The sequence below is a fragment of the Acanthopagrus latus genome, chromosome 12, assembly GCF_904848185.1.
Source record: "Acanthopagrus latus isolate v.2019 chromosome 12, fAcaLat1.1, whole genome shotgun sequence".
In the NCBI taxonomy this organism is placed as follows: Eukaryota; Metazoa; Chordata; class Actinopteri; order Spariformes; family Sparidae; genus Acanthopagrus; species Acanthopagrus latus.
The window spans coordinates 24190697-24207720 of NC_051050.1; the positions used below are offsets into that span (position 1 = coordinate 24190697).

Consider the following 17024-nt stretch of genomic DNA (forward strand, 5'->3'; position numbering starts at 1 on the left):
ATTAACACGTACAGTTGTCTTGCACGGGATTCACCGCCGAGGTGAGATCTGACCTGCAGAGCGTGCTCACATGCAGACATAAACAAACACACACATGCAGAATGTAATCAGGTCATCTGCACAGGCGACATCACACACTCTTACATCCACACAGAGAATCACAAAATCACAGCAGCTCTTCCTGCTGACAGTAAGTGACTCCTGCACTGATCAGGTTTAAATCCCAGTTTGTAATAAAGACCTGAGCAGGACTCCTACCTGGTAGTGAGGCGAGTAGATGTTGCTGGAGTAACCCTGATGCAGAGCGGCTATGTCCATACCTACACAGCTCACCGCTGCCTGATTCCAACCTGTGTTCACCTGCTCAACAGCAGCAGCAGCAGCAGCAGCAGCAGCAGCAGCAGCAGCAGCGTTGTTGCTACACCGGCGCTCAGCTGCGATCTGTCGAGCACAGACTGACACGAGCTGAGCATCAATAAAGCATCAGCTCTCATCCCCTGCTGTGCTCGGCTGCCAGAGGGAAACGGAGAGCGTGTCGCCTGAGCAGCCTCCCTCTCCCTCCGAGCACTTCCATTATGTAAGCCTCGATAAGCTCCTCCCACCTCCCCCCCTCACGTCCTCCCCCCTCCTCTGAGCTGCTCACAATCTTGTTTCCTCGCTCTCCGACACCACACGTACTCACTCGCTCTGAGAGATTCACCTTTCATTCACAGCGTTTCACTTGAATCACAGCCGGCAGAAGAATCAGCTGGTGACTGAGTGTCTGCTGTTCAGCTTTACGTTACGAGGTCTCATAAAAACAAACAGTCGTACTGTAAAATATCAAGACTGTGTCAGTGACGTGAGGCAGCGTCTGTACACACACAACTGTGGCGGCAAATAACTAATATTTCAATCACCGATTCATCTGTTGGTCGTACAGTGACTATATAAGGTTTTTACCCCCTTGGATGTTTTCCCCTTTTATTTTTATTTATCTGTTTATTTTCTTTATTATTATTCTGTTTTCACTTTGACATGTACAAATTCTAGTCAATATCAGCCAGATTATATCCACCATGATGCCATTTATTACAGCAATAAATGGGGAAAACATCCAAGGGGGTGTAAACTTTTACAGGCATGTAAAATGTCAGAAATGCGCGAAAAATGTCTGTGAAAATCATAAATCTGTAACACAACGGACTGACATATGTCGATGATGCAGTGTTGTTTGTGTGGAGGCTGATGTACTCTGTGTCCCCTCAAAGCTGTCCACTGTCACTGGCTTTTCCCACGGAAGCTCTGACCCCCTGAACTCACCCAGCAGAGAAAACCGCCTCCCATCACCAGCTGAGACACATCTTACAAAGGTCTTCATCTCAGGAGATTCAAACACAGATAGCTGGTTAGCAAGCTATATACAGAGAAAGATAAGCTAGCTTGAATCAAACACATGAACATGGATTTCAAACACTCACTGATAGAAGTAACCAATCTACAGAACAATTTACTCAAATGCTTTTCTTAAGTACAACTTTCAGTTAGTTAATACTTCCTCTTCGCCACATCTATTTGATAAATTTAGTTAATTTTTACTTTGCAGATTAATTTGATTCAGTGTTTAGCAGCTATTAATTGTCACTAATCAGATATTGTTGTGGGTGGGATATCGTGTGAGAGGAAGCTGCATCAGAGCCAGAGTCGGTTTATTTTATCACTAATCAGTAAATGCTGAATATAAGAACAATAATAACAATAACAAAAATCTCTACCCCTATGCAAAATATCACAATGTTTTTTTTCCCTCAATATCGTGCAGCTACACGATTTCTTCTGGTAGATCATTCCTCCAAAAAAACAAACTGAGAAGCCAAAAACAACCAACACAGCCTTCAAACTAAGTAGAGATGAAAGATTATCAACAGTTTTGTTCAGTCGACTCATCAATAAACCGACAGATCGCTCCAGATGCAGAACCGACAGCTGTGAGAGAGAACGAGACAAGAGGTGCCGACCTCAGACCAACTGTTCATTAACTCCAGAGATGTTCTGACCAGCCAGGCATCTCACACACACACACACACACACACACACACACACTCTGACATGTGCAGTATTACATCACAATCTACAACGACATGGCTGAGCGGAGCGAGGAGGCAGATGTAATAAATAATGAATAAATAAATGTGTGTTTTCCTCCACAGAGAATAACGTCCTGCTCTTATAATGGAGCTGAAAAAACAGTTTACATGTTTAATGACGGTCACGTAATGCTGATCCTTCAGTTCACCTCAAACATACTGTGTTTAACATAAACTGAACAGTCTGTTGTTTGTTCTAACCCCTGAATACTAAATGTGTAAGTGAACTTAAACATTTTATTCAGTAACGTAGCATTATGCTCATAATGATCATTAAATTCACTCAATTCATTCAACTTTCAAGGAGACATTTGTTGTTTTCTTTTACATTCTAAAAAAAAGAACTTGCAGGTTTTCCAGAACAGAACAGAGAAGCTTAAAAAGCGTGTTTACATTTATCTCCTGCTCTAATCTGCTGTCCATTTCTCCAACTGTCATGAGACAAACATCTGGAGCTCCCAGGCAGCTCCGAGTTAGGATGAATGTAGGCGAGCAAGAGGGCACCAGAGAGCCGCCGACTGAAAGAGCGACTGCCGCTGGATCACAGTCGGAGGAGAACGACGTGATAACAACAATCTCAGGTTACAGACGAGATGGAATCAAAGAGAGAGCGACGGCTCGCAGCGTTTCACGCATGGCTGATTAAATGCGATGACTGAGAGCTGCACAGTCACATGCTGTCAGTGTGGGAATCCTGATGTGAATACATAATAAAAAACCCTGCAGGCTACAAACGCTAAACTTATGTATATTCATGTGTGAATGCTTTCACAGGGCTGTGGACACAAATCCAGCTATCTAAGCTCACATTGGCAGCGTGGTTTGGAGGAAAACTTAACACACTGTTAAAGCGATTTCATACACATGCTGAAACATCGGACTGTAGAAGGAGAGATATCTAAAGAGCTTGGGGGGGTTTTATTTGACCTTTTCAACACCGAAAACACAGAGCAAACTTTCTCTAACAGTGTGTTTGTCCGCTCAGAAAAAAAATGGAGCGTAAACTGTTTTATAAGTACAGCTGATAAAATCTTTTTTTTTTTCTTATATCATTCCAATTTTCAAAGCCTGCAGTGCAGTCTGGCATCAGCTTTTTCAACAGCCAGCATTCACATCTTGTATTTGTTCTCCAGTTTAAAGAATACGTTGAAGCCGTCTGCTCACCTGTGTCTCCAGCGTCTTCTTCTCATTGGTCAGCTGCTCCAGCGACAGCGCCGTCCTCTCTGACTTCTCAACAGCCTGCAAAACATATCAATAACATTTAGCGTCACATTGTCGGGTTATATAGTGTATGTCATTTTTTCCAGAGCAATTATTTTATTTCAATATTCATGTAACATCTTAATTTGTGTTCATTTAAAGCTGTTTTAACAGTTTTTTGGCCACCTGGAGGCAGCAGAAACAAGATGTCAGCACATGTTGACATCTTGTTTCATGCAAAATGATTAGCAAACAGTTGCTTATTGACACATCCAGCAGAAACGCAGCAACATTATCATTTATTTAGAGTCTTGTTTTGCGCCTTTTAACTTGTTTGTGTTCTCCACCAACTCCTGAGGGAAATATCTGGATCGTTAGCTGCTAAATGCTGCACTGTGTTCACCAGCTCGTCTCTAACTGAGTCCGTCTGTCTGCTGTTTGCAAACGAACAAACTGAGGATGAAACAAATTGTGTGGTGTAAAACCAAAACAAAGGGCTGAAAGATGCTAAAACGGTCAGTAGAGCTGAGGGGAGCCTTGTGGCTGTGTCAAAACATGAGACTGATTGCACACATTGCACATAATAATTCGATCAGCTGCTAATTCAAAAAATATTTTGATGTTTTTCACAGACATCACAGTCGCTCAGTGAAAATGGACGTGCTTAAAATCCAGCATTCCATTTATAGACCTCAGAGACCAGAGGTCATTAAAGTCTTGGCTAAAAAAGGAAAGACAGCTCTGTGCTGAGTCCGCCTCAAGCCCGTTCAGCTGTTTGACTTCTTAAATCCATTTGTAACGAGCTCCATGAAGCGAGAGCAGCAGCACGAACGCTCTGACTTCAGGGAGAGAGAGAACAAAATACTCTTATAACTGCAAACTGTAATTCCACTGTTGTTGTTCAGAGACGTCTTACATGTCCAAACATAGCAACAAGAAATGTATGTGCTTAAAAAGCTTTTCTGTTGCTTGAAACACACCACTGGACTGAATTTGTTCCAAAACAACACCGCTAGCTTAGCGTTAGCATACAGCTGCACTTATCCTGTGTGCAGGATGACGATCGACTGACGTGTGATGAGGGTCAGTCAAATGTTTTCCAGAGATCCTGGACTGGTTTGCTTGGGAGGAGGGTTCACTCTGGACAGATCTGGGAAACCAAACTTTGTAAAGTTGTCAGGGAATAAAACCAACGATCTGTTGATCTCTACAGACCCAGATGTGTCTAATAGCAGGGCTGCAAAAATGTCATCGTCTGTAACCGCTTCATCCCTTTTTCCAGGGGTGACGGGGCTTGTTGCTGGAGTCAAACCCAGCTGTCTCTGGGCGAAGGCAGCGTACACCTTGAACAAGTCAGCATCTCGCTCAAAGACACTTCGACATGCAGCTCAGTTCAGCCGGGGGAGCCAGGATTTTAACCAGCAACCTTCCGATCACTAGTCAACCTGCTCTACCCGCTGAGCTGCAGCCGCCCCCTGCTGCAGAAATGTTTACATCAGAAACCGACTGAATGGTGATACCTCAGGTTCTTCTTAAACGTCCTTTATGTTGCTCTGATTCGTGTATGATTCTACAAACTTGTTTTCAGGCCTTTCCTCCTGATTGTGACAACAGTTTCTGAACTGATCTGTGAAGCTTGAATAAAAATATCTGACTGGTGTGTCGACTTATCAAACCCAAATGGAAATGAGAGTAACGCGTGCGTGTTTTTAATGTTTTAAAAACACCAAATTAGCTGGAGGCCACAGCAGCTTTAGAGCTTCACTAAGTCTGAATCAGAGCACACTGGATTACTGAAGGATGGATTAATAAAGGAAGAGACTTCTTGTAAATCCCAAAAACTATTTAACTCTGACATTTTCAGCATCTCCCTCCAAGACGTCCACAAGTACTTTGTTGAAGTCTGTTAACAGCCAGAAGCAGACGGAACTATCTTGGTGAGAATCAGTAAATGCCAACATGCTGATTCATCGTCTACTAATGTTATCCGACTGTTAGCAGCAGTCAGAGCCGTGACTTCAACTCTGCTCACAGACAGAAGCTCTCAGGCTCCTCTGTGTGCAAACACAACAATAAGGAGTCTGTTTACATGAGGTTAGGATGTAATGTCGTTTGCAGCCACAGCAGGAAGCTGAGATTTAAAGGGTTCGGTTTGATTCACTGAAGTCACACAAAAACACAAACAATCAAAACCACTGAGGCGGTGGTAGACCGGCAATCCAGTGTTTGACGAGGTAAAATTAAGATTTCTGTAGAAGGAGTCTGGCAGCTTTGGAGGAAGCAATTTAACGGCTTCAGTTTTCCAATCGGCAGGAGCTGTCTGATGACAAGGTGAGGCAATGACGATCTTTTAACACAGCACACACATCAGGGGCCTCGAAGACAAACATGCGACGAGTACGCAAGTAAATCCGACAGCGTGGGAGATGTTTCAGAGATCCTTTATTGACTTCACTGAGAAGACGGCTCACCCTTGAGGAAAAAATCTTTACTGAACTGTAGTGACACCACTGCCTTCTGTTGTTTATTACTGACTATGGAAACTTTATTGAATAATATCTGAACTCATCAACCATAAACTGCAAAAAACACACCAGGACAAAGTCAAGCTGCTGTTGAAAAGTAGCCCTATTATATATTTTTAAAGAATAATTTGAAGATATGCCGATAATGATGTATGTTAATGTCGAGTCCCTGAGAGCTAGTGAGCGTCAACAAGTTCATTAACTGCTCTATTATTTAGCAAAAACAATGGTTGGCTTTAACACTATTTCTCACACTTAATTGGGCCGGTTATCATCTCAGTAAACTGTGTAAATGTTACTGAAGTGTGTGAGAGGTGCAGCTCTGCAGGATGTTGTTGTCGAGACTTTAGACATAATGAAACTGCATCTTAGATGCATTTCAGCTTTGCATTGAAGTTAGCACTATATATGTAACTTAAACATCGTTTATCTGTTGCCTTGATGACTTTATAATCAGATACACTGGTCGACCTCATGTGTGAACGTACCTCCGTCAGCTCCTTCTCTCTGCTCTCGCGCTCCTCCTTCAGGGTCTCGTAATCTTTCTTTGACTGCTCCACATTCTGCTCCAATTCTGACAGGAAACAAACTTCAACTTCAACAACAACCATCAACACTGATAGAAAAAAAAGATCAAATTCATCTGAGACACATTTGATGTTTACCTTGCATGGTCTGTGCCGTCCTCGTGTTCTCCTCCTCAGCTGTCTCAAGCTTTTGTCTCTGAAACAGAGAAAAACATCAGCTTCACTACGACTAATCACTCACATCACATCGCTCAGTAACATTCCTGTACCTTGAGCTAAGCGAAGAAGAATGACTGGGCCCATGAAACGAGCAGGTTTGTGGATAAAATGCTCCTCGTAATGAGAGCACTTCCACTATGCCCACGAGCAAAACACGTCACAGAGAAAACAAGAGGAATCTACAGTTAGACGCTCACAGATGTGCAGCCATTTCACATTCATTCCACTCTACGCAGGTTATGATGGCATCAGACCAAATCAAACTTCTGTGACACTTCGAGAGCAGAAAAACGAGATGATTCATTTCAATCAACTTTTTTAAGTCTGGATTCTGAACATGTGTGATTATTACGGAGAAGATGAAGCCCGAGGACACGCAGCCTTTCAGCAGACTGATGAAGACGCAGTCGAGTTGAAACATCTGTTTGTCTGAAGCAGCCGAGTGAGCTTTTCATTTTTTAGTCACGCAAAAGCACCCAAGAGTTTTTACTTTTCCACTCCATTATCATGTTGATCCCTGATATGTTTGTTTGGAGACGTCACTAAATAAATACAAGGATTTAACCCCCCCAAAGAGAATTTCTAATTTGTGTGTTGTTTATTTGTCACGTCCTCTGTGTGTAAAGGCCTTAACACTGCTGTTGTGACTTCTATAATAAAGTTACTCGAGTGTTCATATATTTTAGTTTTTATTTATTATCCTATTCTCCTATTTGGATGACAGACACTTATTTAAAAGCGCCAAAATCCTGTGACTTTAACAGATATTTGACGCTAGAAATGGTCATCTTTTTCGTCTTCTCTCTGTTAATTTATGATCATCATGTTCTGAGTTTCTCACCAGGCCCGTCAGCTGCTGTTCCAGACTGCTCTTATCTTGCTCCAGAGACTGAACCTCTTTCTGTTTGCTCTCCAGGTCGACGCTCAGCTCACTGATCTGTTGTGGACACACAGTATAGAACATACATTATACACATGCACATCCGAGTAGAGCCATAAATTATGCATCGGCACAGTGGCTTGAACTAACCACACATTAAAAGGACATATGCCTATTTACATTAGGAGCTAAAGGAGGGTTATAAATAGATATTGCAACAACCGTCCAAGTTTGACATCCGGCCATAAATGATATAATAATGACAAATGAATAATCCATGTTCCAGGTGGTGAGAGTCGTGCAGCTGCTGAACACAACACCTGCGCCGGGACGTTCCCCACAAACCTTCTTCTCCTGAGACTGAGCCTGAGCCTTCAGGCTGCTGATCTGCTGCTGCGACAGCGAGGCGGCATCCTCCTTCTGCTGCGACGCCCGCAGCCGGAGCTGGAGGTCGGCCACCTCCCGCTCCAGCTCCATGATCCTGGAGCGCTCCGACACCGTGGCCACCTACAGCACCACACGCAGAAGAGGAGGCATGAAGGCAAAGAGGAGGCAGGAGAGCTGACAGAGCACAGTGATGTGGACCAAATGTGGTTACACTGGTCTGATGGTGGGATTCAACAACATCACGTGACTTAGAATCAGTAGAATTTTGATTTAATTTACCATCCTGTGTCTAAAAAACATCAGAAACACAACAGTTTGTTTAGCAATAAAGTATCCTGCTTCCATTACACTAAATCACCACTTTTTTTCACAAGTGTCTTATAACTAAATTAAAAGGATTATTGCTAAAAACAAAGTGTAGTTTATGTCTTTATTCTGCGTATAAGAAGAACGTTCCTCAGCCTCGAAAAATCCAGAAAAGGGAGATCATGGTGTCGAACCACAAACTAGACTTACTAAACACCTCCGTAAACCTTTCTGCTGAATAAAACCTTCAGTCGGATCCTCAGTTTTATGCGTTGAAAAGACCCAAACACTTATTTTGAAGAGATACAACTGATTCGTCTTTCTTTAGGAGACTTTGACTCATCAAACAGGTCAAAGTTTGGACCTTCTGCTTTAAGGGTAAAGGAGAGCAGTGTGGTACATTTTTCTTACAGTCAACAAATCCCATGAAAAGACCAAACCAGTGCCGAATGTGTGTGTGTGTGTGTGTGTGTGTGTGTGTGTGTGCGTGTGTGTGTGTGACAGCCTCATGTATCTCACAAACATCACAATATCTGTCCAACTGACTCTCCACTCGTTCTGCTACTGGTGTCGGATTAAAACCTTCATATCTGACAGTAACCAAATGTTTTTTTGTAAATGACACCTCGTATCTGTGAGCTGTTTTTAAAGATTCAGATCTTCAGCGGGGGGCCGGTGGGTTTGCAGCTGAGTGCAGCAGACGGGAGAGAGAAGTTGGAGAGTGAGAAAAACACATTGTTGGTTTTTGGGGCTTTTCGTGGGATTTGTTGAGGAAGAAAAATGAAGGCTGACATCGTCATAAGCACAGGCATTTCCAAACTCTATTATCTAAAAGAGCTTTCATGCACACATGCATAACTATGATAGACCTGCGTTATTAGAGAAGCTCGAGGCCGATGGGATGTTAATGTACCTACGCCGGGGCTGATCGTGGACCGGGCGGCGAGGGAAGAAACTTTGTGACAAATCTGAAAAAACTGCATAATTCCTTCAATATATTCTGCGCATCATTATTAAACCTAGTGGGGGAAAAGCACATCACTCAGCCGCGCTGTGGGACTGGGACTGCCAGCATTACCCTAGTGTCCTCTAAATCCCTCTGGAGTTTTTCAGCTTTGGTCTTTTCAAAGAGCAGGCTCTGCTCAAGCTCCTTTATGTGGGCATGCTCCAGTCTGGTCTGCGTCTGTTAGTAAGAGAGAGCAGGAAGAGAAGGAGAACAAACACCAACACTGCAACACTGACATGCCAGCTTTGTGCCACGAACAGAAAAAGACGACGAGACTTTAAAGAGAAGGCCGGTGAGTAAGAAAGCACTGATGGTTTACAGCACTTCAATTTCATCAGTTGGTTGTGAACAAAAGGAAAAGATTGTTACTGGCTCAATCTGAGGAGGATAAGGAGTTAATTATTCATCTCATTCTGACTCCAAGATACTTTTATTTCTCTTCTTCGGCCACTTGTTTGCTTGTATTCAGACGCTGAGGGAGACTTATTCAGGCAGTGAGAGTAAAGAGGATGCAGACAAGAGAGGAGGATGAAAGCGTACAAGAGGACTGGAGGACAAAAAAACAGCTTTCAAGAACAGGCATGTGGATGAAAAGATGAGGAGAGGATGGTAATTTAAAGTGCTGCAGACAGGAGGGGGAAAAATCCAAGAAGATGGGTGAGTGAATTAAGGATGAATGAATAAATGAAAGGAGACGGAAGAAAAAAAAGGACGCGTCTGAACAAGAAAGCCGATGAATGATTCAAAGAGTGCCGGAAAAGGAAAAAGCTTAATACAGAATGATTGATTTGATCATCGGCTCTTATTTTTTGCGGAAAATCGCAACACAGTTATGAACGTTAGTGGCTGTTTCTTCACTTAATGTTGTGCGGAACAAAGTAGAAGTAGAAAAAAAAAGAGAGATTTAACTCCAGAAACTCAGGAGGCCTCCAGGTTCATCATCTGTCTGGTTTTAATGAAGCGTTTGTGATCCCAGGGTTCCTGCAGGTTTCAATTTAAAGGCTAAATTCACCCAAAAATAAAAATTCATTCATTATGTACTGAGCTCCAACGCTGATGGAAAGTCAGGTGAGGTTTTGTAGTCCGCAAAATAAGAATCTGTGCAGCTGAGACAAGCAGAGCGACTTGATAGCGTGATTGTTTGATGACTGATCGTGCGTCTGTGTTGGGAAGCTGCGTACATACTGGCTGTGTCTCAGTTCAGGTCGGCCTCCTCTGAAGGACCTGGTCTTTGTGGTCTTTGAAGGCGAGTCCTTCAGAGACCTTGTTAACCTCGTCAGCCGTTGTTAAATGGGACGGTCTAGTCTCTGGAGCATTTCCTGGTTGTGTCACCTGATTTTTTTACCCTTACATCAAGATTTCTGCCGCGCAGGCCCACGAAAGTGACGATCTACGCCACGCTATGTCGCCATCTTCTCTCTTTCTTTCTTCTTTTATGGTTGCGCAAAGAATCTTGGGATATGTGAGGCCACGAAGGACAGCAGCGGTGCATTTGGAGGAGCATTTGCACAGCGTTGTGACGTAATTGGCCTTCAAATGCTCCTCTGAACGATGCAGACCCTGAATTGAGACACAGCAACAGGCTGGTGCCTGCGTTGTTACCACAGCGACCCACAGCAGAGATGAGACGAGATGAGAGACGTTAGCTAACACACTCGGCTGCACAGTTTGCATTTGTGGTTTTTGGTTCCTTGCCGGTTTCATTTAGCAGCTCTGTGACAATGTGAGCAACACAATCTTTTCTCCAAAAACACATTTAAAAGTAAAGAGTGAAGTTAATCAATTCTTTATACTCGTCAAAATCCAAAGTCCTAAAAGGCCTAAAATTCAGATCCTTAGATTTTAGACATTTTGAGACTTGGGGCCTGCAGAAACCCTGGGTAATGTAAAATAACCACCTAGTTTGTCAATAATTCACAAATGAATATCATAAAGAAAGCATGAGCCTGACAAGTGGGAGATTTATAGCTGGAAGGACTGAGAGAAGATGTTTAATTGAGGAGCAGGTTATATAACCACGAGTTACCTCCAGGTCTCCTTTGGTGATGCACGCCTCTTCAACACGGAACTGCAGATCTTCCACTTTCCTGTCAAACAGGGACAATGAAAAGTTTTCCTCCGAAAGTAACTTCCTCTTCATGTTTTAGACAGTGACACACGAGACGTTTCACAGCATCCACAGTCCGTGTCATGAGCAGGTCACAGGTGAAGTCAGACCACCCACCTCTTCTCCTCCTCCAGCTGGTTGAGCAGCTCCACTTTGTCTCGATCTGCTGCCTCCACCAGCGAACGCAGCTGGTCCAACTTTGCCTCCATCTCCACCGCGTACTGCAAAACAGAGACAATAACACATCTGATGCTGGCTACTGACGGCATCTTTAATATGTGTGGAAAGAATAACAGAATAAACTGTTTGATGGCATATTTTACTGACTGATCTGTATTGTCATACCCTTTGACTGCCACAGATTGTTGCTCCCTTCTGTTTAACAAACTCCTTATATCTGTGTTTTTGTAAAATCTTAATATTTTTAATGCTAATTGTCTTGTGTGGCCGGTCGTCTTCCAGGTCACCACAGTGCAGGTGCTGCTCGGGCACCGCCTGGTGCTGCCTCAGCCTGCACAGACGTCCTCCTGGATCCACACACTTCACTTATATTTTATATATAATTTACTGTATCAGATGTTCTGTCTATGAAATCTGTTCACATTGTGATTTTGTTGCTCTCTTCTGTACATGTGCTATCTACAAATATCTGACAAATTTTCAGCTGTTTCCACAAATGTTACAGAATATAACTTTTACAGGGTCACAAAATGTCAAACAGCTGAGTCGTTACTCATCCTGCAGACAACATGAACACCAGGTGTCCTCGATTGACTTGTGTTGGGCAAACATTAAAAGTAATGGATGAAAATATATATTTAGTTACAGCATTTAAGAACAACACAATAAAAAACAGCGGTTAGTGTTTGTCTTTATGATTTATGTTGAGTTTTCTGTGCCTGTACTTGTTAACGTCCAGGTGTGCAGGTGTGTGTCAGACCTGATCCCGTCCTTTCCTCAGCAGAGTCATCTCCTGCTGCACCTCCCCTGCATGGCTGGTTGCTTTGGCCATCTCACACCTCTCCAGGTCTCTCTCTGCCAGCAGCTGCTCGATGTGCTGCTGCTTCTCCTTCAGAGCCTCCTGCAGCGCCGTGGTGCCAGAGATCTTACGGGCGTAGCGAGCAGATGTCTCCGTCAGCTGCAGAGAAAAACACTCACATTTAACATTTTGGATGTTATCTGATGCTGTGTTTACATACAGGTGCACCAAGTGTCTGGACAGTGTCAGAGGTAATGCATCTGTACTGCGATCCAAATTACAGATTTAAAAAATTCAAATCCTCCACGGGAAATGACCCAGTTACTCAAAAGTTAACGATGAGTTTCCAGCCGATGCACACGCCGCCTCAGCTGTGACTCACTTTGAGGTTTTGGGGATGCATTGCATGACGCTGCTCTGTCAGTCTTACCAGTCCTGCTCGGCTGGGTTTGCCGCTGATTGAGGAAGTGGCGGAGCTGAGCGAGCTTATGGAGGAGGCGCTCGGGCTCCTCTTCAGAGTGGAAATCCTCCGGGAGCTCTTGGCCTTGGTCGGTGTGGTGCACGGGAAGCCGATCCGCGTCACCTTGTGGACCGGAGCGAACAGACCGTACCTGGGCAGGCACTGAAAGTATCTGAGGAGGAGAACAGGTGGCACAAACTGAAACCTCAGCTGACCCGCTGACAGCTGGTTTAAGATTTACCTTTATGATTGATGCTGTTACAACAGATTTGTTTCTGTTCACCTGGTCCCCGCCACAGCGCCGTCATTCTTCCCGAGAGGTTCATCCAGTTCCACTCCACACCACTCCCCTTTGGCAAAGTCTGTCTCTCCCAGAAACCGAACCACTCCTGCCTTCGTCCCACCAACCTGCACACAAACAAAACAAACAATCAAAACTAGAATAGCACTCTGTAGAGCGTATACCTCTGCCAAAGCCCTTTGATTCAGTCAAGCCTTCTCCAGTATCAAAGCTGCAATACGTAAGAATTGGCATCTTTGAAGTCATCCCAACAAATAGGGCTGCATGTCAGCAGAGTTTCTTTATATTCTGTTGATAATTTCAGTTCATTTTTGGATGTTTAAAACTAATCTAAGCACATTGCACCAAATTAAACACATTTAAATCCATCAGATCCAGACTTTTATTTGGACCTGTATCAAATTGTACTCATTTATAGATACCAGCCAATTAAATACTCAATGAAGATTGATGCATTATTCCCTGAGAAGAAGAAGCAAAAATGTAAAAAAAACACACAAGTTTACAACATTAAAGAAAGTGAGAAGAAAAAATCCTGGATTTGTCTCTTTACTCAGATCTGAACCAAAAGTTAAAGGAGTCTGTTCTGGACCCAGACACATCCTCCATCCAGGTTTCATGGAAATACGTTCAGTAGTTTCTGTGAAATCCTGCTGACAAACCAACAAACCAACCAAACAGCAAGGTTGGTAATAATTAAGGTGCAGACTCTGTTCAAACAGTGTCCCATGTCAGATTAAATTACCCACTCATCTAATATTTATTGTTGCATTCCTTACTAACCATTAACACTTGGGACACTTTGGAGTTGGCGTATACTAGATATTAAGTGTTGTCTTCTCCAGGTTTTAAAGGCTGCATCACAGTGAAACACTTTGAGGAGATTTCAAAACATCAAAACATATATCAGGAATCACAATATCACTTCAAAGCTGATGAGGTTCAAACGCTGAGCTCCTCACCAGCACGCGGTCTCCCAGCCTCAGCTCCCTCTTCATCTTCTTCTGTGAGTCGGGGTCTGAGATGTTGGACACCGACTCGCTGGACATCATTCGGTTCATCGCTGAAATTGTCTTAATGCCGGTGCCCTGAGCTGAACAACAAACACACATTCTTAGCATTAGCTTTACTTCACCGAACAACATCCATGTTTTCTGTGTCTTCACTATTACCAATTGAGGTAGGTGCAGCAGGTGCAGCAGGTGCAGCAGGTGCAGACTCGCTCGTCGCCGATGCTCCTGGAGCTGGACTGGCCTGCCTCCCGTTGGCCTCCTTCTCCGGCAGCGCAGTCTTGGACAGCTTTGAAGGCCGCGTGAATATCCCCCTCCCATCCTCACACTGGAAGTACCGGACCCCTGCCACAGACCCGTCGTTCTTCCCGATAGGGTCGTCCAGCACGATCCCCGCCCACTGGCCTGGAGCGAACTGCGTGCCCCCGATGAACTGCACGTAGCCGGGCTTGTTGCCATTGACCCAGACCTTCTCTCCGATCTGGAAGTCTGCGCTCCCCTCCTGGGTCGGGGAGGTCACGGTGCCTGGGGACTTCTCAGGGGGGACTGGCTTTGGAGTACCTGCAATCACAAGAAAGATTCTCACAAATACATGTCACTTAGAAGACAGTTTTCAGCCGTCGTCACCGTGTCTTACCAGAGGATGGAGACGTCTTCCCTGGCACCCCGGATGGACGGGCTATTTTACTGGGCGGTTTGAGCCCGCTGGCTTTGCTTGATGTACTCATGGCTCCTCGTTTGTCCTTGGGTCGGGGGGAACTGGCCTAAACAAGGTGGGGGACTAGGCCTTCCCCACCACCCCACAAAGTCCCAATGTGATGGAAGGGAGCTGGAAAACAAAGAAAATGTCGCCTGAATCACTCAAAATATAAAACAACTACCTTTCGATCTGTGGGAAGACGATGGGGACGCTGGATTAAAAAGAATAAAATGTTAGTTTGATTGTTTCTGTCTCTGTTTAGAAGCTGAATATCAAATGGTTGGTGATGATGGTTCACTTTCCAAACCTGTGTCTGCAAGTTAATCTTCACAGATTATCAATCTGATGATTATTTTCCCAATAATCAATTAGTCATTTGGACTAAAAGTAATCAGAGGTGACTTCTTATCTCTACATCTGAATACAAATATCTTCACTTTCTCCTCCTCATGTTTTCAAAACAGGCTGATTACTTTAGTTTCATGCATTTGAGGTGAATTATGGATTATATTTATTTGCCGGCAGACACACCGAGATGAAACAAAGATGTAAGAAGCCGTAAACAGACAGAGAGGGAGGCTGGAATGTGGAGAAAAGGCGTGTTAGTGTCTCGTATCTGCAGAGAGTTTCTGATTTTCTCTCTTTGTTGCTGCTCGGGACGCTTTACCAACCCAACATGTGTCTATTTGACGTCCTGGGAATGAGACTCAACAATCAACTGTCTTTGTGGTGCGTTCAGGAACAGCTGGGACAAATCCTACTGATTTTACCTTTAACTTTGATAGTCTTTGAGTTATACCAATATGACATGAGCTTCAGTTAGCTTTGACCACAAATGTCCTTCAGAGGGAGACTTTTTACTCTGATACTCTCAAAGGCAGTATCAGTGATAGACTCCTCCTGAACATCTGAAAAAACAAACAAATAGAGAACATTTCAAAATCACTTCACACAGCTAGCTTACCGGTAACCTCCAGCAGTTCCAAACACTTGGACGAACCTCAAACATCAGAGATCATCAGCTACCAAAACAGCTGTTGCTTCTTTTTCTGACGACCACCAAATATATTAATGAAGTTCTGCTTTGATTCAAAGCTATAAAAACAATAAAACACTGTAATCCACCAATAACAAGCACAGCATCTCTGTGAGAGCTGCTGCGAGACTCAGCCAGCCTCCAAACATCCAACCCTGCCTCAACACCTCCTCCTGCGTATCACAACCCACTGTTTATTACCAAGCTGTTTGTCATCACGTGTGCATCGTCTCTACTCACATGTGAAATGAAGAGATGCTGATTTTCCTCCTCACACACACGCTAAAGTGAGACGTTCCTCTCTCCTAACGTCGGCTGTTTGCTTCCTGCAGCTCTCGTAGGTGTTGAAGCAGCTTGTTTCGTGCCTCCACTTTATTCATAGAGCAGATGATTCACTCTGAGTGCAGCGGGGTCGAGGCAGACATTATGTTGAACACAGTAGAGGCTGTTTCCACATATTATCTACTACGCGTACAGAGCACTCCGTCCAATGACATCGTCAGGCAGGTGATGGGCACTTTGAGATATCAGCCGCTAGCTTCTTTAAGCTGACACACAACTTGAATTATTTTTAATTTCTCAACATGTCGTCTTCAGCCCCAAGTGATGCTGACTCAAGTGACACGTCATCCTGTTGAGCCTCAAGCCACAAAAGGCTTTATGTAACTTTTTCACATGTGCAGCAGTTTGTACGTGAGACCTGTAAACACACCGTGATGCAAAAAATCAAGACAGCAGAGATGCTCTGATGCTTCATCTACACTCAGACACAAACACTGCCGGCAGGAAACAGGGATGAGGGAGATTAAAAGACCTGTGTAGACCCACTAATGTTGTGGAAAAGTGGCAACAGAGACACAAACACACACAAGAGCTTAATATTTGTTTCTGATGTGATCTGAGAGGCCCACAGGTCATTTCTGCCCCAGGGGTCTCCTGGCAGCTTAATCCGGCCATGGTGTCTAAAAACTTCAGCTTCATAAAAAACAAGTTTTTACTTTAACAACAAAGAGGACTGACTCGATTTGTCTTGCACCTAACTCTTCCTGTCACCACAGAAGAAGAGGTGTGTTTCAGACTCATCCTCTGCAGTGACCAGGTAAACAGGAGGAGACCCTCCCTCGCTCCCTCCGCCCCGCCGGTGCTACCAGACCAAAACAACGAGCACACCCTGAGCTGTCAAACCTTCATCCTGCGGCTCCACAGGCTCTGCTGGAGTCTCAGACCACCACAGCCTCAAACAGCCAGGCGAGCT

General features: G+C 44.1%; 1 protein-coding gene across 2 annotated transcripts in view; it reads right to left on the reverse strand.

Annotated features, from left to right (window-relative positions):
* Positions 1–17024, reverse strand: part of clip1b (CAP-GLY domain containing linker protein 1b) — a 29385-nt gene that overhangs the window by 11755 nt on the left and 606 nt on the right. Inside the window, exons 1-15 of one of the 2 annotated variants that reach the window (XM_037116925.1) lie at positions 16010–16469; positions 14671–14862; positions 14196–14594; positions 13986–14116; positions 13006–13130; positions 12693–12894; positions 12224–12421; positions 11401–11504; positions 11203–11263; positions 9249–9353; positions 7823–7984; positions 7439–7534; positions 6517–6574; positions 6340–6425; positions 3291–3365 (exon numbers count right to left, since the gene is read on the reverse strand). In XM_037116925.1, coding sequence (XP_036972820.1) covers positions 3291–3365; positions 6340–6425; positions 6517–6574; positions 7439–7534; positions 7823–7984; positions 9249–9353; positions 11203–11263; positions 11401–11504; positions 12224–12421; positions 12693–12894; positions 13006–13130; positions 13986–14116; positions 14196–14594; positions 14671–14761 — 1893 coding nt within the window. In that variant the 5' untranslated portion in view covers positions 14762–14862; positions 16010–16469. Of the gene's footprint in view, positions 1–3290; positions 3366–6339; positions 6426–6516; positions 6575–7438; positions 7535–7822; positions 7985–9248; positions 9354–11202; positions 11264–11400; positions 11505–12223; positions 12422–12692; positions 12895–13005; positions 13131–13985; positions 14117–14195; positions 14595–14670; positions 14863–16009; positions 16470–17024 lie in introns of those variants that run through there. The other variant, XM_037116924.1, reaches the window with a different exon arrangement.